Source organism: Vigna unguiculata, chromosome 7, assembly GCF_037176805.1.
Source record: "Vigna unguiculata cultivar grain cowpea cultivar isolate G323 ecotype 2 chromosome 7, ASM3717680v1, whole genome shotgun sequence".
Classification (NCBI taxonomy): Eukaryota; Viridiplantae; Streptophyta; class Magnoliopsida; order Fabales; family Fabaceae; genus Vigna; species Vigna unguiculata.
Window position 1 is genome coordinate 43,494,698 of NC_140798.1, and position 22,954 is coordinate 43,517,651.

At 29.0% G+C, this 22,954-nt stretch overlaps 2 protein-coding genes across 2 annotated transcripts; both read left to right on the forward strand.

Annotated features, from left to right (window-relative positions):
* The first annotated feature begins 11,722 nt into the window (after nt 1–11,722).
* Nucleotides 11,723–12,677, forward strand: LOC114190425 (uncharacterized). The gene has a single exon (XM_028079302.2). It carries the CDS (start codon nt 12,014–12,016, stop codon nt 12,380–12,382), a length of 369 nt encoding a protein of 122 aa, XP_027935103.1. The 5' UTR covers nt 11,723–12,013; the 3' UTR covers nt 12,383–12,677.
* Nucleotides 12,678–19,066: 6,389 nt separating this feature from the next.
* On the forward strand, nt 19,067–20,768 carry LOC114192205 (C-8 sterol isomerase). Its single transcript, XM_028081848.2, has 3 exons — nt 19,067–19,781; nt 19,999–20,148; nt 20,259–20,768. Exons 1-3 carry the CDS (start codon nt 19,152–19,154, stop codon nt 20,547–20,549), a joined length of 1,071 nt encoding a protein of 356 aa, XP_027937649.1. The 5' UTR covers nt 19,067–19,151; the 3' UTR covers nt 20,550–20,768.
* The last annotated feature ends 2,186 nt before the right edge of the window (nt 20,769–22,954 follow it).

Below are 22,954 nucleotides of genomic sequence, written 5' to 3' on the forward strand. Positions count from 1 at the left end.
TTTTTATAAGTCGAAACTCAAGTTATATATGTAGTTTTTAGAAGAAAAACATATATATATATATATATATATATATACACACGAAAGTGTTTGTCAAAGGCTTTTTTATATTTGAGGGTCTTTTAGAAGTCAAATTTGTAAATATGGATTCGTTGATTTTTTTTTTTTCAGGGTCATTATAAATGAAGTCGTCCTCTATCCGATTGATTTCTCTTTTTTTTTTAAAAAAAAGCAAAGTCGTCATGGGAGACAACGGTTTTAGTGGTAAGGTGACGACTTCACTTTTCAGATTTTATTTATTTATTTTCAAAATTTTCAAAAGTTATTTTTTTTTAAAAAAAATCAGTTTTAATTATTTTTTGTTTTTTCAAAATTTTCAGTTTTAATTATTTTTCTTTTTTTTTCAAAATTTTCAGTTTTAATTATTTTTTCTTTTTTTTTTTCAAAATTTTTAGTTTTCATTATTTAATTTTCAGTTTCCATTAATTACAAAAAAGAAAATAAAAAAAAATCTGAAAAGTGAAGTTGTCATGTATAAAGACGACTTTACTTTTCCAGTACCACTAAAACCGTTGATGTCTCCCATGACAACTTTACATTTTAGAAAAAAAAAAAAGAGAAACCGATCGGGTGGAAGACGACTTCACCTTTAATGTCGTCCTCCACCACGACGACTTGATCCTGTTTGACAAAAAAAAAAATCAACAAACCCATATTTATAAATTTCACTTCTAACGGACTCCTAAATGCAAAAAAGCCGTTTGTCAAAAAGTTAAGTACGAAAACTCATTTTTTACTATTTTGATGTCTTTTCCTATAAATATAAGGAGTTTATAGAAAAAGGGTCTAAATAAAACCCATCTCCAATTTTGTTTCCACAAATTTGTCTAAACTCATAAATAAAGAAAATTATTTTCTAGTGTGCTATTCCATCCTTATCCTTCCTTTACTCTTCATCCAAAACCTCTCATTTCGTTCCAATAGTCTTAAGAGAGACTAAACTTTTAAGCTTAATTCAAGTTTATAACATTAATTCTTAATATTAAATTAAGGTCTACTTTTTAATATTATATTAAAATCTGTTGTAATTAAATTTGTTGGGTATATATATATGAGATTTATTAATTCTACTGTATTACCTTATATCAGACCACTTCTACATCTACGTTGTTGAAGATGTATACCTCAATTAAAAATAGTCTGATTATACCATATAAGCAAGAAGTGAGATGCAGGCTCTGTGAAATTTATCGAGGTTAGAGTGTAGTTTATAATAAAACAGAGTATGTATAATGATTGAAGAAGTCACGTACCTGATCCAGGTGTGGTATTAATGTCTTCTCGCAAAGAAAAGAATATGGCACCGAATTTGGTCCTGAAAACAATAACATAGTAAAAGATTAATGATGCTTACGAGTAGGAATTTAAGTGTAAGTTTAAGTTTCACATTAGTTAGAAATGAGAAAGTAAAGTATTATATAAGAATAAAGATCATAAACTTATTGTCTTAAGGTTTTGAGTTAAGAGTGGTGTCAATACAGTATGTAGTTGAGTTTAAGTCTCATTGGTATTGTATATCCATAATGAAACTCCATCTATAAATCTAACAAGTGATATCAAAATCGATGGTTAAAATCGACTCGAACTCAGGTCTTATTGGTGTTGTATCTTTCCACAAAACCTTCTCTGTAGACATAACACTTACGAAAAATATCTAAAACGTTAATAAGACAATCTGAATCCAGTGAGAAGAAAGCGATATTAAGGCACTTAAGCTTGGGTTATGGCGGCTTCACATGTGGCAGGTGGTGGATGTTACAGTAACGGTGCACATGGTGGGTCACACCATGCTTTTTCACCATCTACTGTTTCTGAGTCATAACACTTTTGATATGATCAAGTTAAGAATGAAGCCTTTGGAGCCATATGGTCTGCTCCATGTCACACATTCACTCACCAATGAATTCAGTTCTGAGAAACATGAATGAGTAACATGAGGACAGGGTTCCCCGGGGATGGGACTAATGTTCATGCTTCTTCGCTCAAACAACCTTCTTGCTTCACCCATTCACATTAATCATTATTCTCATCAGACATTAACTGTTTATTTACCATGGATGCTGCTCTGCTAAATAAGCAACTTTCACTGCTTCAAAACTTCAAAATCAGTGATCTGCTATAGTATTTGTTTATAGTTTTTCTCACTAAATCTTATAAATACGTGTTACGTGATATGTTCCTGTCACGTCAAAAGCATCATATTACAGTTCATAATTCAATAAATTTAATCAGTATCCCATTGATGGGAAATGGCAGATGAAGAAAAACCATATTCTTGCCAAGTTGCGATATGGCTTATGCTGCACATGTATATTCTACTCCATCAAACAATTAGAACCTTGCTTGCATTTTCTGTAATCATTCACGTCTTTTTCTCAACCACATAATAAAATTAGTCATGCAATTTGTTTTAAGTTATTTAAAGTGTAATTTATGTTAGATTATGAAGTCTAATTAGATCAATTATAAAGAACATCAAACTTTATCTTTATCATAGAATAAATTTTCTTAAGAATTGTATCAGAATTAGCAATTAAGAATACCTAATTAGCAATTAAGAATAATGTAGATGGAAGAGTTGTATCAGAATTTTGTGTGAGAAAATATTGTTCTCTTTCTGTTAGGGTATGTTAGAAGGACTGAATGTCCAGAGAAGCAAAGTACGTATCTAATGTCTTATTTCTAATCTCTTATTTCTCTATCTTTAAAATTGATTAATGGGATATTAATTTTATATCCTTATCAGTAGAGACAAGAGACCTCTCAACAGATTACTGAATCGTCAAGTTCATCACAAACTGTTCATTAATCAGTCCAATCCACATCATGAACAGTTCATCAGAAATCCAATATATATTATCCATAAATTAATAATCATTGTGTAATATAATTGATACTTATAAATAATATAATTTATTGATTAATGTTAATCCACAATAATAACAAAATAGAGAATAATAATTTTATATAAAAATTATATAAAATACAAAAATTTAATTTTATAAAATTAGTTTGTATAGTGAAATTTGCGTCTGTTTATATACTAAAAATTAGTTAACATGAAATCCTTCAACACATTTTTCTCAAGTCAAAACATATTAGAACTAGATATTAATTGATGATCTAACTCGATAACAATAACGTGATATATAAACTTAAAAAACAATAAATATTGATGACTCTAATATAATTTTAATAGGTAAATTTTGAATCTCACTCAACATTTGCAAACTAAAATTCTAAAATGATATTTCACTAATAATTTATTTTTATTTCTAGTCGATGTTCTAAGTAATTTTATTTTTGTTTTTGTTACTGGTTGCATTTTTCTTTCTCTCCTTCACTTGTAAAAGATTTTTGGATGGAAAGTGATTTGTATTGACAGTTGAGAGATTCTTGACATGGCTAACAATACCCGAAAATCTTTGTAGATAAGAGGACTCAATTTGAAATATACCTTATTTGAGACAAAATTATCAATGTTGATATAATTATGAAACGTCGTAGGTATGAAGATGGATGCCCCATTAGCAATTAAGAAAAGGAAAATATGTTCAGACCACTGTTTCATCATCAATACAATTGTTTATTGTGATTTATTTTTTGGGTATACATAATGCCCCACATCATCAATACACACTTACAGAACCCAATAATGTCTAAAAGATCTTTGGATTATATTCTGAATTCGACGAAGCTATTGGTTCAATAAATGTATTTGTCAGAGAGAATAAGATTATGACAGCCAATTTTTTTAAGGCTTTTGGTTAATGTCAGGGATCATGTTTGTGTCATACAATATTATTATGCCAAACCATTCCATTGATATTTGAATATTTGGATTCAAATAGGTCTAATTTGGATATTAATTTTTATTTAAAGTACTCTAATTCTCAAATTAAACATTATTTAATTATATAACAAACTGAACACCAGAAAGAAAAATTCACCTTACCTTTAGTGCTCGTTCTTGACAAAAGATAATTTTACACCCCAAAAAGTTTCATATGTGATGGCAATAATTACATATATATGAAAGAAAAACATGACATAATGTTATTGGTAGGAAGTAAGAAGGAAGTGTTGAGTATATTGACCTAGTTTCTAATTTAAGAAAAAACATATGAAGATCGTTTAAAAGTGTTGTTTGATAGGTTATATAGGTTGTTTGATAGATCATTTAAACTAAAAATTGCTAAATAGGTTATATAGCGGTTGTATAATTATATAAGACTACTTAATTACTTTTGTTTTTTTATCAGTAATAATTAATATATAAATAAAAGATTGAGACATTAGGGATTACTTAACCCATGTACAATACCAATAAAAATAGAGAAAATAAGAAAATAAACTTATAATATTAAATCTTTTTTTCAAGATCCAAACTTTCAAATAACATTCAAACTCCGCACGAGATAAAACACAATAAAATGTATTTTATGATGTTTATAGACCTAAAATATTACAAAGAATATATATATATATATATATATATATAATTGATTATTTTTGAATTATTTTTGAGTGTCGAATAAAAAGATTAAATAAATATTTTAAATACTACATCCAATAATATGGTAATATAATATCCATACATAAAATAAATATGATTTATTTATCTAAAATGAATATTTAAAGTTTTAAAGAAAATAAAATTAAAATTTACACTTATAAAAATAACTAAAAACAATAATTTAAGATTTTACCAGAATAAAAAAAATGGTAAAGATGACTCTCAAAACTCACAAACTTGTTAAGTTTGAAAAATAAATACAAATATCACATATCTATCTTTGTTACATGCATGCACCATTACAGCTTTATAATTGGTGGTGGTTGCTGCCGTTGTAATTTTGGAGAAACAACGACAGCACTAATGATAATGGAGAGAGATTAAATTAAAACATAATGATGATTGATATGGACTTTTGTGGTTATGACCTATATGTATGAAAGTTCTATCCATTTTTGGTGGCCATTGTAATAGTCTCTCAATATAACTTTGAAGTGTGAAGACTAAAAAGTAGGTTACCAATTCCTATAGATGATTGATAGTGGTTGGATACAAAAGAAAAGAAAAGAAAGAATCCACATTAGGAAGGTAAGTGCCATGTGGGTTGCCATGTGAACACCATTAAGTTTTTTTAACACTTCCAACTAATATTTAACATAACTCCAACCAAGCTATGCATGTGACAAATCATTCACTCATCAACTACTCACATATATACATACAAATTTTCTATAAGAATTTTAAATAAATATTTTCCATAAAAATTAAGACTAGTTTATATATAAGAGAAATTATTATTCTCATGTAAAAAAAATTATTTTTATTTTTAATTTTTAAGTTAACTTTAATTGATTGGGAAATTATTATTTTTTTCTTCTTAGAACTTTTCTGTGAAAAGTAGTTCAAATATATATGTTTTGTACATATATAAGTACAAGACAAACATAATTAAAGAGGCTTAAGGTAGTTGACGGGTGAGATTCTTTTTGTTTTGAGCTTTTGCATTGAGTATGAAGGATTAGATTATTATTGTTGTAATATTATAAAGGACAACAAACTTGACAGCAGCGCACATAGAAACAAAAAGTATATAAAAAAAAATCTGGTTGGATTTTCAGAACGAATAATGCTATTAGGTGGATTAATGCGGCAGAAGCATAGCCGCAGAAAGTTAAAATGAAACGACAAACCAAGGACTTGAATGGATAATATATATAACATGCGTTTAAATACTATTTTTTCACACTCTTGTTATCATAGATTGTCGTGCTTTGTTTCTGGGTTTGTTAATTTAAGTCTCACTCTAATTAAATGAGATAAATATAAAGATTTATAAATTTATTATTTTAAAATGTTAAACTAAAAATGTTGTCCATTCTTTATTGAAAGATGATATTATAATAACCAAATTTTTATAACTTTTATTATAATTTAAATTTGTATTTTTTAATTAATTTTAAAATATAAAAAAAATAAAAAATATAAGAAATAATTTAGAATATGTACTGTAGACCTATCGAAATCCTAACCAGACCATCGGTCAAGCGATCCAAGGATAAGCTACCGAAGGCCGTCCACTACAGGCAGATGATTCCTTTGGTTAATATGACAATCTCTCCGAAGTGATTTAAGGGAGTTCGCGACCGAACGGTCCCGTTGATCATTCCAATTGAATTTTGTCGCCATAACAAAGCCCTCTTTATGAGGACGCACGACCCTCCGGTCGGACGATTGCACCAAAACTACATTAATAAATTAAAAGTAAATTAAAGTAATACAAGTCAATAATCAACTTTAAAAAACAATTAGGTCATGATTAAGAAAATCCTAATCACGGGCCCATGTCAAAAACTATAAAAAAGGAGATCAAGGTAAGTTGGTGAGATTTTTACTTCACATTTATTACAACATTAATTGCACTTACCAGAACGGACTTGAACTGACTTAAGCATTTATAGACAAATACAATCAACATCTATATTATTCGCATCACTTATAATTCCAAAATTAAAAATAGTATATTTATAAATTTTCATCCTTAAATAATATTCAATTTTCTCATTTTAACTCCATAAAAAAAGTAGACCGAGACTTAGATTCCTGTGAAGATTGGACTCGTAATTGAGTGGTATTATATTTCTCAAGTGAATACCCTCACAAAACTCGTCTCATACCACTTTCCCTCTCTGTACATATACGACTTATCTGACGAGTTTTATACACATGGCGAGCAGAATGACATGAATTAGGTATGAACTCTAAATAAGGCACTCCCTGGATACGCTTTGAATATATTGTGGCGTGCAAGAAATGGAGAGTTACATTGCTCGTATCTATTGCATAAAAGAAGAAATGTTACACATCTTCTTCATGCATGTTCATATCATAAACTTTCTTATATGAATGATACAATTAATACCCATGTTTTGGATAAATGAAAATGGCACAGTATGTGGACCTATGAGTAATAAGGAACTTACATAGTTTCTATCCCTTGGAAGGACACTCACACCAAACACACTTCATTTTCTTCTCATGCATGGTTCTTCTATATATCATGTATCAAAAACTTGCATGATCTCTGATAAAACAGATATTGGATGTAATTTTTACTCGCAGCTATTAACAGTGGCAGGAGTAGTCACTATTTTGATCACAGAGATCGATGGTTCCATTTTAGGCTTTGGTCACTAACATGAGTGGTCCTAAAATTATTACCAAATTTCTGCAATTATTGTTGGCAAGTTAGCCCACTCAATTATGATTCTTCTCATGTAATCAACCTAACTAACTTTATTTTCCGCTGCTTAATAATGATCTCAATAGGCCCTTCAAAATCAGATCACTGGTCCCAAGAGAAGAAGAACAGCTTTTCAACCCCTTCCATTCACCATCACTTTCCTTTCAATGTCAAAACCATCATATTAAAGCCTGAAAGCTACCTTTGTAAATGAGTTTAACTGTTCCAGGTTAAGTGGAAAGAGGATGAAGTTCATTGGAAACACGACATCAACGATATCTAAGTCCAACCAAATAACACATTCATACTAGTATCAATCTAAAACTTTAAGATAATAAATTTATGAGTCTTCATTTTTATATAGTACCCTATTACTATTCACACAAATGCTCTTCTGTAAATTCGACATTCCAGATCTGTTAATATCCAAGAGAAACGATTCGCTGGAAAAGGGAGTTCAAACTTTCAACAGAAGATGCACGTTCCATGTTTCATTTTGCACATCCTCCTCCATATATTTACATACCTACTATGACTCTGACTTTGACTTTTTTTTCAGCAAATTTAATCAATTCAGGGTTCTGAGCTCATGAGTAATTACAGACCAATTGTGATCTTCCGTGTGTCGGGAGTATGAGAAGAAGACCATATTTATTTTCATGTGAAATGGCATCAAAAACTATAGACCAACGAATATGTAGTTGAAAGCAACATTGATCAAAAACAAATATTAAAGTTGTGGGAAAATATAATAGTATATAGCAAGTGATAGTTCTTTTTCATTGATGCTAGGATATTGTCACACTGGCGTCATATTAATTGAGACCTATAAAAGCAAGTTCAACATAAATTGAACAGGTGCAAAATTGTTGAGTGGGGTGAAATTGTGACCCTTTGTAGATAATATTTTTATCTTTTTTGCATGCAATCTTTGAGAAGTGTGTAATTAATTGCATGCGCACTTTGTTAGAGGAAAAGGAGCATTCCTAAATGTTTTTTTTTTTTTTAACTAGAATCACTCTATGAAGATGCTTTGTCTATGTGAAAGAGAAAAAGGAAGAGAAATGTTTTTTTAGGGGAGAGAGTAGAGTAGTATTATTGCAACTTTCGACAGCTTGGAAAAATCTGGCAATGTGTAGTCAAGTCGTGAATTTATTATTTGTCACATTCTTTTGTCAGGTAATTTTAAAGTGAATTATGATTGTAATGAAAGTATAGTTTTGTAACTTACTTTTATATGCATTTCCTTTTCATCCTTATATAATATATTCCCACACTTTTTGGTGAGAGATTTTTTCTAAAAACAACAACAATAAGGTGAGGTGATGAGGTGCCCAATCAGTCCACAACTTTTAACAAAATATATATATTGAGAATTCACATTCACTTTAACTCTCTTCTTTTTTTTTTTTTTTGCATGTTATAATTACCTTATGTATTTGTTATAATTTTCCCGTATATCAGTCGATCACACTTTTATTGGAGATAATTATATGTTAAATTTATAGAAGAAGTTTCACTAGAAAAAAAACAACACTAATAAAATCAGAGTCCAAACACATAAGACATTGACAACACTCTCAACTCAAAATATATTGACACCACTCTCAACCCAAAACATTAAGATAATAAATTTATGTGTTTTTATTCTTATATAGTACTTTATTTTCTCTTTCTCATTTATAATCAATGTGAACTTAGACTCACACTTAAATTTTTAACATTATATTTAATTATATGTTATGGTAATAAATATGAGAGCAGTATAATGAAATTGGGATAAGGACGGTACATAAACATGGAAAAAGTTGCGACGGATTTGATCAATTTTTGTTTTGTGAGTTAGGATGGTGACTGAAGCTTGCACAACAAAGGCTACTTGGCACAAAGCACATGGCCATTATGAGAGGAAATCTTGACATCTTGCACTAAAAAATATTGAAGGAATGAGAAAATTAATTGGATTAGCATTTGTAGCTTTACCTTGCCATGTGCTTTGGGTTTCTCTCAATTTTCTATTCCTTATTTCTTCTCTAACAACCGAAGGAACAAAAGAAATAGGGAAGCTTAGCCAAGTCAAAAAATAAAAACAAAAAAACTCATTTTAAGTGTTTTTGAATAAGGTTGAAGTTATAATGTCAACAACATGTATAAAAATATGAACTCTACACATTAATTACATGTTATGAAAACTAAAACTTACTTATTAATGAACTTATAAGTTCAATATTTTACCTTTTAAAATTAAACGAATAATTATGCATTGACACCTATTATTGTCATGAGGTTAAAATAATATAAATAATTTTTTATTATTTTAAAATTTTTGTTATATTTTTTATATATGGTGAAATAAAAATAATACTTATATCAATAGACATGTAAGATTATTGTTTTTTATTTCAAAATAAATATATTAAATAATATACACATGAATTGAAAGTGGAGTACTTACGTTTAAGTGAGGAATACATAAATCAATTAAAGTAATTATTCTAATTTAATTAACAATCTTGAGTTTAAATATTGAGATGAAGTTATTGTTATTTCTTTTATAAGGATATCAAATTGTACAAGTAAAATGAAAAGTTTATATAACATTTCTCAAGAATTTTTGTGTGTTTAGTCCATTTGAATTCTTCTTAATTTGGACTAAAAATTCAAATCGTTGGCTCATATAAGTTTGAAGAGTAGTGATACTTATGAATTTATTCAAACTTACCAACTTAAAATTATATTACTTAATAAGAGTAAAGATGCACCATGTTAGATTTTATGAACTCAACTCAATGCAGATTTTCTGACCAGAATATCTCTAAGATAACTCAATATCATTCACACAATAAGCTCACTAGTTATGATTTCTTAAAGATTTAATATGAAAATGTTAATCTCATTTTTTTTCAATTAGATTTGCTTGAAGAATAAGTGTTTACAATGACCAAGATATATAAAATTAAGTCTAGAATCATTTGTCTAAATTGTTCGATCTTCAAAATCAAGTTCTAAAAATATTTTTCAATTTTAGATACAATTAAAAGTATAAATAATCAAATCATGCAATACGAAACATCAAGAAAAAACACGAGTCACACTACATATTTATGTTTCAAAAGAAAAATTGCATATATGAAAAAATCATTACATACAATCCCAATGAAAATAGGAGTTAACTGTTCCTAGACGATTAGAAAACAAAAAATAGTCAAGAGAATAACAAGATTGAAGTGAGAAGTCTTTATGAAGTTTCTCCTCTTGTCTCCCTAGCACATAGTTCCTTTCTTCCTCTAAATATTCATTTCAAGAGATTCAGGTTTCCAGTCCAAACTTTTGATTGAGTTTTTTTTTTTTTTTTCTCTATGCTAAACAGACAACCTTTTAAGCACAGTTAACTTTTTCATTATTGAACAAATATCGGTGATTCAATGAATATAATAATCCTTCAATTAAATAAATATTGTAGTTACTAAACAACATGATTTCAAACTAACTTCCTCTCCTTAACTTTCACATTTCTATAAATAATACTAAAAGAAAGTGTTTAAACCTTAAATTTAAACATTTAATAAACAAAGCTCATAACTTAATAGTAAATTCAGAAGTTTAATTAGGATGATGACACAAGATATTATAAACACTTATCAATAATGTTAATTATTTCAACACAAAAATCAGTGAACTCTTTATACACATCTAAAGAGAATGATAGTTGGGCTTTTGTGAGCAGGGCATTCCAAATTAATCATATTGAAATACTGCGGTCTAACTCATTGTTAAAGTCGAAGACTTTTCTTGTAAAATAATTAATAAGAAAAAACTATTCATGCATTAGTATAAAATATTGAAGTGAGAGAACAGGGCATTGAATAAAAAAATAGAAAGAAGGACTAAGAAGTTAGTAAAAATGCAATAGAATAGAATATTATAGGTTTAATTACTAAGATGATCCTCGTTTTTATTCAGATATATTAGTTTGGTACTCGTTTTTAAAAATGTGTTAATCGAGTCCCAATTTTTAAAAAGTTATCTCAATCAGGTCCCTTTCAGAAGAAAATTGTTAACGTCGTTAACAGTATTGATATTTAAAATGACGTACAAAATTAAGTATTGATATTTATATTAAAATTTAGAGGTAAAAGTTATGAATAAAATTAACGGTATTAAAAATTTTTGTCAGAAAATTACCTAATTAAGATATTTTTTTAAAATTTGAAACTCAATTAACACCTTTTAAAAATGAGTATCAAATTAAACCAAAATTATAATATATAGATAGTATTAACTGTTCAGGTACCCACCACTTTGTCCCACTTATTTTACATTTTGGGTAGTTTGATTTATGGGTAGTAGAATTAAAATATTAAATGCTAGAAAAGGGCAGAGCAAAGGTCCCTCCGACCAGCCTTGTCACATTTTCCACTGCCCATGTCCCTTAGAACATGGAGGAAATTATGGCATTTCACTATCTTAAACTTAAACACACTTTCTTTCTCTCTCTCTCTATCTCTCAAACACCATAAAGCCCCTCATTTCACAACAATACCCACTTCCTAGTCCTTCGCCCAACAAAACCATGCTACACGCTAGTAAATAAACAAGACCACCTCAATCATTGTGCCCTTCTTGCATGTCTTAAGGAGAAAGAAAGATTCTCATCCTTACAAAAAACAACAAGTTCGAAAACAGGTATTATAAAGATGGAGATTGAGTCAGTGAAGTGCGAGTGTTGTGGGTTGAAGGAGGATTGCACCCAAGACTACATCACCGAAGTAAAGTCCAAGTTCGATGGAAAATGGTTATGTGGGTTGTGCTCTGAAGCAGTGAGAGACGAAGTGAGCTATGGAGGGAAAAAAACATCACCGGCCATGGATGAAGCTGTGAAGGCTCACATGTCATTCTGCCGCAAGTTCAAATCAAACCCTGCCGTTAGAGTGGCTGATGGGATGAGACAGATGCTGAGGAGAAGGTCCGGTGACCTTTCACAATCTCCGTCTTCATCAAAGAAGTATACAAGGTCAACCACCACTTCTCAAGTCGGAGATTCTTCAACTTTCCGTTTATACTGATGCAGGGTTGGAACAGAACAGAACAGAGCAGAGGCAGAGGCAGAGGATACTCTGTTTTTTGTTGGAATAAAACTAGGTTTAGCCTTATGGGATAAGTTCTTTCTTCTTGTCATGTACAGGAAGTCTTATTTTCTTCTGCTTTTTTTTTTTTTTTTTTCTCTCCAACTGATCTCTAGTTTCTAGTTTGGTATTCCTAATCCTCTTTGTCATCTCTTTGTTCACTTCATTGGCAAAATAGTGACCGAGTTTCAAGAAAAATAAAAAAGATGACCTCAAACTTTTCTCTCCTCCAAAATTTCGACTCGTTTATGTGTATAAATGTACAATCCAAAAACCTTTTTTGATGCTTCTGATTGGGATGAAAGGTAAATTGGTGTTTTGGGTACCAGCGAACTTCTTTGATTAATTATTAGCGTGAGTTTTTTAAGGACTTGAAATTGTTATGAAAAAGTGGAAGGTTGGATTTTTCTTAAGCCTTATCTTCCACTCGCATTAGGATATGTTTTGTGTGAACTCTGGTATTCCAGAATTATTTGAAATTTTAACTGAATTTAAGTTGAGATGAGTGGAACAATTAAGGAATGAATTCGATAAGTTTGGTAAGAGAACAAGAATTCAAGACATTTCATGAAACCAAAATGAAAGTAAATTAAATCTTTATAGTATTCTATAATCATTAAGAAAAAAGAAAACAGAAGGAAGAATATGTCTTTAAACTTCACATGTCCATGTTTTTTTCACAGATTTATGTCATCATGTTTCTTGTACTGTCGATATTTCTTCTTTCTTTTCTATCCCTATCTCCATCACCGTCTTCCTCTAGATGCCTAATAAGATATTAATATCCAAGCATCATTTTCCTTACACTTAACATTTCCTTCTTTTTTTTTCTGTGCACATTTTTCTTGCCAGAAGATACTACATAACCCATTTTGCAAGTCAAGCAACACAATGCATTGACATTGCCCTGAAGGAAATAAATTGTTAGGTTTAAGAAACAATTTTGGACCACTCTATTCACCATAATGCCAATGCATTTGTCACATTTGACGTAGTCTCAAACAATCAATAATATCCCCAAGAAAAAAAATTAAAAAAAAAATCAACAAACACGTATGAAAATTTGGTGAAACCATATCTATGGTCAACTTCCCTCAATTTCTAAATATAATTTTTTTCGTATTATGGAGGAATCACGACATTATCGTAACTGTTAAAATAGTGTGTTTTATTAAAATAAAAACATAACTTAAACATGCACAAGATATAACAGAATATCAGAAGATCTTATTGAATCACACATTGGTAGGTAATATGACGTAGTTTTAAACTTTTCCTTTTTCAACTTGGTGATGTGGTTACGATAGTTTTCTTGAGGTTGATGTAATGATGGTATTAAAGTTTGAGGAGATGAAGGACCATGAAGTAGCTAAGACACTCGATTGGTTGTGGTTAAATATGGCGTATCAATAATGTTGATGTTCATTAAGGCACTTGATTGTAATTAAGTTAGGTGTGTTGAATTAAGAAATCATCATTAATGTGTTGCCACTAATTCTAGTCCCGTTAGAGATCATTTCCGAAATGCCTTGTGTTATTGTTCAGTACTCCCTTAATGGATATTTTGTTTTGATTTGTTAGTTAATTCAAAGAAAATCTCTTAGTCTAAAATTCTCTTCTACCCCTCCTCTCATTAGTGCACTGTAACTGCTCAATCAATTACCTACGTCCACAAAATAATAAAATAATTAAGTATTGCGTATATTTTAGTTACCTAGTAGCAGATTCGGAAAGGCATCAATTGCCATTTTATATACATATAATTAGGGATAAGGTAGGATAATACTTCATTCATACTTATTCCTACTTTATGTAAATATCTGTTTTGTATTTATATTTATATCCATCAAATATCTATTATGCGGGTACTTGCATAAACTTTTAATACTCACAGATATTTACAAAAAAAATAAAAATAAATATTTAACAATATATTTTAATTATAAATTCAAATAAAATACAATACAAAACATTCATAAATTTTAAATAAAGTCTAAATAACACATTTAAATAGTGTTGAATAAAAATTTATAAATAAATAAATTTTTTTTAAAACTAATTAATAAAAAAATAACTCATTCAAAATAAATATGTTAATATTTTAATCATATTTTTTTATTTAAATTAGAGTATAGCAGGTACGAATATCCACGGGTACGGATACTATGATACATGTACTCGCCCCGTTAACATATGAATATTAAAAATACTCGTACCAACTACTTGCGGGTATCCATTTCCTACGAGTAATTAAGTTTTAATTATGCTCATTTTAATTTAGTTTGAATATATTATCTTTAAGTTTACATTTTATTATTATTTTCTTGTCTACTTGAACTTTGTTATATATTTTTCAGTTTTGAAGGTATTGGTTGAAAGATTAAATTTGGAAAAGAGATTTAATAACTTTTAATGGCGTTAAAATAGAGAGAACGAAGTAAGTTGAGTTTAACCAAACCAAAATTATATTGTTTAATGTTCATAACATATTTTAAGCGTGTCAAAACTCGTTTATAAATATACAAAAAATTAAAAAATGATAAATATGTAGAATATAGTAAAATTAAAAAATATATTTTTATTTATACACTAGTGTAAGAAAAATAAATTGGAAGTCAAAGTCCTCTGAAAAAGATCTAATCCCCACCACTAACATGGGCCTCATTTTATGTGAAGACTTAAACAACTCATTTACGTGTAACATAAGTTAATTTTGAGAAGAAAAAAAAGTTTTCTCTTAAACGATTTGTTTTTTAATAATTTAAGCACATCAAACAAAATATCATAATGGGAAATATTTATTGTGATCTCTATAGTTTATTCTTTAAAAGTACATTTCTCGTTTTAAAGGGTAAATGGTTTTTATTTATTTATCGTATCAATTGATATATCAGTTGTCACTTTTCTAGTTCCACCTCTATATGTTAAAATTTAAAAATTACTAGAAGTTTATTTACCTAACTAGATGTTTAAGAAAGAAAACCATTTAATCCTTTTAAAATATTATGGAGGGGCTTAAACAATAAGTTTTTTTTTTACCATAAACTTTTAAATTCGTTAGAAAGGGTGATTCATAAAGCTAAGTTCAATAATTACCGAAAATCATGTTACTAAGTCAGTGTGGTCAATTCAATCGATTAATAAATTTTTGAGTAGGTCTGGTTTGTATCCATTCCCCAAATCATGATTTGAAGGTACAAATTGAGTTTCACCCCCAATTCAACACATATTTGACTAAATACAGTTGAAATATGTTTAATTATATATTTTTAAAATTTATTTTTGACAAAAACAAACATAAGTCACTTAATCGCTTTTCTTTTGACTAAAGTGTAAAATCTAAGTGGATCGAAAACTACTTTATAAAATATAATTTATTTTTTTGTTAGATTTAATTAACTTTATAAATTTAAATATTTATAATTGAGTTTGTATTAATTTTTTTAGTACATTAAGTATTAAAAATTCTATATTTTTTTCTTATTTAATTTTTTGGTTAACTAGATATGATGTGAGGTTATGTTTTTAATATAATAATAATGCAAATAAATAGGAACATTCATTTATTTCATTAATGAAAACGGATAACACCTATTTAAAGTGATAAAAAATATTATCTTTGTCATCATCAATAATAATATTTTTAGTGACCAGAATATTATTTTATCACTATTCTTAAAAAAAAAATCTAGCACTATATCCAACTCATTCTCAATAAAAGCAATGAAAATCGGTTACGATTTACATCAACTATAATATATTTTTTATTAGATATAATTATTAATTTGGTCCCAATTATTTTTTATTTCATTTAATTTAGTGTTTGAATTTTTTAAATATTTAATTTGGTACCCGTATTTGTTAAAGTGGATCAATTTAGTATTATACTTATACATCAACAGACTAAAATGATGTTAATTACATCCAACAAACAAATCAATCAATTAACAACTTCATCAAGTTTCTATTGCACAATGACAGCTCACTGGTGTGCAAACTAGTTAACTGAAATATAACGGAAAGTACTAAACTGAACCATTTCTAAAAAATAAGAGTACCAAAAATTAAACCTTCCAAAAACTCAAGACCAAATTGAACCTTCAAAAAATTTAGAAAACAAATTAAATCAACTCAAAAAATTGAGAGACTAAATCAATAATTATACCTCTATATTAATAGTACAGAACTTGGATACAAGAAAATAAGACAATAAGACGTTGAAGATAACAATTACATGATCGTTAAACGAAAAAATAAATAAATATTAATTAAAAGTATAAAAAAATTTAAACATTTAATAAAATAAAAAAATTTAACAAAAACTTAATTAGAAATATTAAAACTTTTGAAAGATTTAAAATTTAATTAAGATAATTTTTTGTAATTATATAATTATTCGCATCGTAATTCTTTATCAAATACGTGTAAATGTTAGAGTATTATTGTATATAAGTAATTCTGGATTATCTATTTTAGAATTATATATATATAAAAGATTGCTTTATAACAAATAAGGAAAGTGTGTTCAGCATTAATTATTTCCGAATTTACGAGGAATCACCAGAAAGTAAGGAGACAAATAAAGAAAAAGTTTGTCCTTTTACCTTCTTTCAATAACCACATTTTTAAATTTTTTTGTCTTCTGATGTAATATTATTTTATCTATATATTTTGATCTTCCTATCAGTGGAGAGATATAAAAATGTTTTATATGTTATTTTTTTCTACTCATTTTTTTCTTTTTGTTTTCATTTCTTTATGTTTTGTAATTTTCTTTTTTTCTTTTTCTTATCAAAGCAGGAAGAGAGATACGAGAGATAGAGTGTATATTTGGACGACATCAACAAAATAAATTTTAAATGAAATAAATTTTGAAGAAATATGAGTTATATTTGAATGTTATTATTATAAAACAATTTAACAACAAAATGGAGTGCAAATTCTTTTACTGAATACATATGTGAATATAGTTATAGATAATGAAGGTGAAACAAAAATGGTATGGAATGATAGATGTTTCAATAGTGGAGGACATACATAGCATTGGAAGGCAGAACAAGCATTGCATTGAAAAAACTTCGGAACTTATTCATTGCTCAATCTGTTGGAAAAAGCGATACTTTCCCACCGCAGGTTTCGTATTTTCCTTGCTTTAGTCCAAATTCACCAACCCTTCCATACTCAACTTTCCTTATTTTAGCTCCTTTCTTTCTTTATTTTAAAAAATGGTATTTGAATAAGTAATTTTATTTTAACTAGTTGGTCTAAACATTACTAATCAAATTTACTATTTGTTTATTTATAATGATTTTATGTTTTATTTAAATCGTTTTTACATTTATTTTTTTATGAAATTTTTACATAATATTATATAATATAACAGTAATTAGTTCGTTAATTTATGTTTTAATTCAAACTACAAAATAAATTAAGAAAAATAATCCAAATATATGTGTAATATTTAATAATTAACATGTTTAATATTAAAAATGCTCTTTAATATTCTGATAAAAGCAATAAAGATAAAGAGTTTAATTTTATAAAAAAATAACAAAGAAATGTATTCAAATATGAGAAATCGTAATAGAAGAAAGATAAAAACGAGTTAAAAATTAGTTGAACTAACATATAGCTATAAGTCAATTTCATTTTAAATAAACTATTTTAAAGTATTGTACTAAAAAATTTTATTTTATTTACACTAAAGGTTACTTTAATTCAACAAATAGATTTGTATTTACCATTAATTTGTAAATTAAGAATATTAATTGTCAACATAATTAAAAAATATATTTTTCATTTAACCGAAGAAAACAATCGTAAAACTTTTATATATTTTGTGATTCTGAGAAAAATTGATTATTATGTGATTATGAGAAGAGATGTTAATCAATTTCGTTTAGTTATTTTATATGTTTTTTATGCTAAAGAATCGATTCCTTCATTGGGGAATTGATTACCCTCTTTTACCTTCATTATTTTTTTTTTCTTTGAAACTTCTTTCCGATCCAAAAGTAATTATTCACTTTTAACGTTAGAATCAGAAGATCATATATGGTATTTTTTGGCTGACGTCATTTTATTTCAAAATCTTCTAATTTGTATGAGGTAGATCTCGCTTTTATTTTCCTTCAAATTAATCGAACCAAATACTACTAATAATTATTATAAATTGTATGAATTATAATAATGTATGTCAACATTTTTTTTATTAAAAAAAATTCTGGCTTGCTATTTAATATAATGACAAAAAACATATTTACAATTTCAATCTCCAAAATCATATTTACATCATATACTAATGTAAAATTATAAACAAAATTATATTACGTGTAACACTTTTGTAGGGTGCGACTAAATTACACTAACTTTTTTTTTATTCAATGGAAGATATTGTACACGTTACTATACATTACTATATAATAAAAGTGTGAAAGAGAAAAAAAAAATAACAAAAAATAATACTTTTTAATAACTATTAGGAAATTGGCTCTAGAGAATAAATAACGACTTCAAACTTGAAATTTGAAAACATATTAACAATTAAAATAAAATAAAATCCTAAATTTCCAATATGACCGTTGGGATTCAAACTCAAAGGTGGGGCCTGAAACCGACGTTCGAATGCTGTTACATCGGGCGCTAGAGGAAAAATCGAAACCAGAAAATAAAAACAAACATCTGTGTTGGGAGGGAGAAGGAAGAAGCCATGGGAACAGTCTTTGTGCAATCAAAGTCAAAATCAAAATCCAGCTCATGGGAAGAAGATAACCGTGAGAGCAGCTGCTACTTTCCTGGTTGCAAGAAAGATGCCAATTGCAATTGCGAAATGTGTTTGGCCAGCATCAATGCCACCCTCGATCTCATGCCCACCAGCGTCCACAAAAGCACCCTCACCAAGTTCTCTAAACCCCACAAAATCAACAACGTTCTCTGCACCCCTCTCTCCTTCGATGCCTCTGTTGTGTCCACTCCCCGATCCAGTTCGTTTCAGCTCTCATCATCCACTCCTCTATCCAGATCAAGTTCCAGATCAGACTCCACCCACGAAATGGAGAAGCAGACCATGAGACAAGAAACCTCTGCTTTCAGTTTCTTCAGGTTGCTTCTCCTTTTTGGATTATTTATATCTGCGGACCTTGTTTTCTCCTCGGTGGTCTCTGGGGTTTTCAAGCCTGCTTTCTCGCCGCATGTGGTCAAAAGGGTCAGTGAGAAATGTAGCCGAGTGAGTGATTTGAATGGAAAGCTGAGGCTTTTGCACACAGAGTTGACAAGTGTGGTTGTTGGGCAAGTTTCAAATTGCAGTTTCACTGATATCTCATCGTGGGAAATCAGCCAGGTATTTGTGACTCTTAAAAAGAAAGCTTTTTTATTCTGTTTTCGTTGATTCTAGGGTAAAATCTGGTTCTCATATTTCTTGAATATGAACTAGCGAGTTTAAAATGTGGAGACTAGAGCTAATTTTTACTGAATAAGCTACAGCACATTTTACACTACATTTTTACCTTGTTAATAAGGCAGTGTTGCTTACAAAAAACAATTGACATTTTGTATAGGATGGTCTGCTATTGAATTCAAGGTGTACAATGTACAAATCTGCTACAGAAGAGGTAACAATTTGGGGATGGCCTTTGCAAACAGCAGGATTGCTCACAAATGGGTTCTCTACTCGAACATTCACTCTTTTATCAGGAAGAGTCACTCAGGTGAATTCTCTGCAATGTCTTGTTTTTTAGTCAGCCTCCACAGGTCGAATGACTAGGATTGGTTTATTGTTGTTGACTAACACTGAGTCGTTGTCAATCTGTTTATAAAGTGGAATGGTGGACAAGGAGGCTATTTGATTCGGAAGGGAAATACTTCATGGATGCAACCAAAATGGGGTGCTTCAGCAGTGCAATTAGACCCAAATACTTGGGTTCTTGAATATCAAAGGAGCTCTATTATTGATGGTACAAGGTTGTATTCTGCAGTATTGGAGTTCCTCAAGTTTAGGATTTCAAGAATTGTCGGCAGACTGAAGAAAGATTTCTGGCTGTCTGTGGCATTTGAAGATAACCGCTACAATGGATTCACTGCAAACAAAAAGGCTCAAATCCCAACTTGACCAAGAGTAGATTTTGGAGTTATAGCTCTTTAATCATCAGCACAAGTCCCTGTCCTCATCTCTTGTGAGGAGCTTCATTTCCTTTAGTTTTAGGTTCTCTTGTGTGTACTTTTTTATCTTTTGATTTTGAAATTCATTTGTATATGTTTTGACTATCCCAACTTACCCTGCAAAGCTATACATTTGAATACAATTGGACAAATGCACTTTTAGAAGAAATTAAGAGAGTTATAGCTCTTTAATCATCAAACAAACTTTTCTTTTCGCTCTATGTTTACAGAGAAATTTATTTAAATATGTAGTAAATCTTATTGAATTTCCAGTTTAAAACAAATGGAAAAGGTTGGACTTGGACATTTGAGAACAAGAACATCCAAGTTGTTATAACTTCACCTTTTCCAGAACTGAAATCTAACATCCATTTCTTTGATATCATTACATCACCTTTAAGTTTTCATTTGTTTTCCCTTTTTATGCATACACTACTGCAAATGACATTTATTCTAGTGCATAACATTGCTCTTCTGCTTAAGTCTTAATATATTTTCTGCAACAAAACTTGGTGTCTGATGTGTGGAGTACATAATATCAATCAGGGCTCTTCAAAACTCGTTTTATCTGCATATCTGTTTTATTTCACTTCGCTTGAACAAGCACGCCAACAAGAGCCAAGCACAAGTGATATCAGCATGCTGGTCTTATCAAGCAGCGCTATGTGGTGCAGTTACATTTGATTGAACATCTTAAACTGTTTGGTCACATATCAAGCGAGTTTCTAATAAACCACTCCTCCATGTTTTGCTGCAAGGATTGCAGTTGAAGAACTTCTGAGCCAAATCCATTGCACTACAAATTAATGATTATCTTCAAAGAAAAATAACAGGGTGCAGATTCTTCTGTTCTTCTTTTCAATGGCGTGACTCCAAATTACAGTGATTTTAGGTGTTTAACTACACTTCTTAAAAGGCTTATATGAAAAAAAAATAAAAATAAACATGTTAGATTTTTTTCACAAAAATAAAATGTTAGCATATAGAGAAAATACATTTCATAACTGCTTGAGAAACATGAAAATGTCTATTCTCATCTTTATATTTTTTTAGAATAAAAAATGATGAGGTTGAAGTGTTTTATTATACATAGGAAATCATGGACAATAGAAGAGACTTTTTTTTTAATCTCAAAAAGTTCTCCAGCCCAAATTGTTTTTTCTAAGTACTGCACCTGTCTATTTTTTTTTTTTAAATCAGTGTCAATGGGTTCCCTGCTAATGCTATGCTAGAATTTTTATCCCTCTCATGATTTCTAACGTAATTGTTTGTATTTTGACTGGCATTTATTAATTATGACTTGCAATAACATAAATTATTCGTTTCTAGACTCTGTTTCCGTTGCTGTGTATTCCTTTGGCACAAAATTTGTACACTTTTGGGCAAGTGTTTAGTTATAACTTTTATCGGTCTTTGAGTTGTAGTGTTGGTATTTACAAAATACTTTGAAAGGGTACTACCAGAAAGCAAAAACCTTAGGATTGCTTTAAAATTGCTGTTTAGAAACATAAGAAAGTTCGTCCTATTTTTGGGCCTGCGACCTCACCAAATATCTGCCTTTTTTTTTTCGTAGAAAAAGTTTGCCAACTGAAGAAGAAAATATTGTTCTATCTTTCATATCTAAACTTGTCAATGCTGGTTGACTCACTGTAGATGCTGTAATAAGATACTGTGCTGCTGGTACTGTAAGCGTGTTTATGGAACGATGTTGAGTACCCGTCATCGTATTGGATATTTTATGAACTCTTCAATTTCTGTTAACTATGTTTGATAGTTTTTATACTTTTATTTCCTTAATTTTTACCCCCAAAACTTTTACCCCAGTACCACAATAATTAGATAATTTTGTGTACATTTTGTCTTAAAATCTTTTGAATCTGTCATATTCCTATATATTGTATTGATTGATATTTGCAAATAATATAAATCCTGATATCAACCTTCTTTTTTATCTTATTTGTGTGTGTGCAATAATTACAAAATTTGTATGATTCTGTTTTACTAGCAATATTCAGAAATATTGCGGTAATCTAAACAATTAATTTGCATAAATGGTCCATCTAAATCTATTTTGGCACACCATATGCTTATATGAGTTTTTGTACACATTTGGTTATTAAAAAAAAAAAAGTTATTTAATTACAATAATATATGAAGAATATTGGATCTTATTCGGTCTAACATGTAATCAAAAGTAAATTTTAAACTTAATTTAATAATACAAAACTGACATATAAGATAAGGTTTGCACTCATTTATATATCATGAAATAGTCTTATCTTCAACGTGGGATCTCCAATAACTCCCCTTCACACCGAAGGTGTGAGACTAGACACTAATGAATAGTTTGATAGT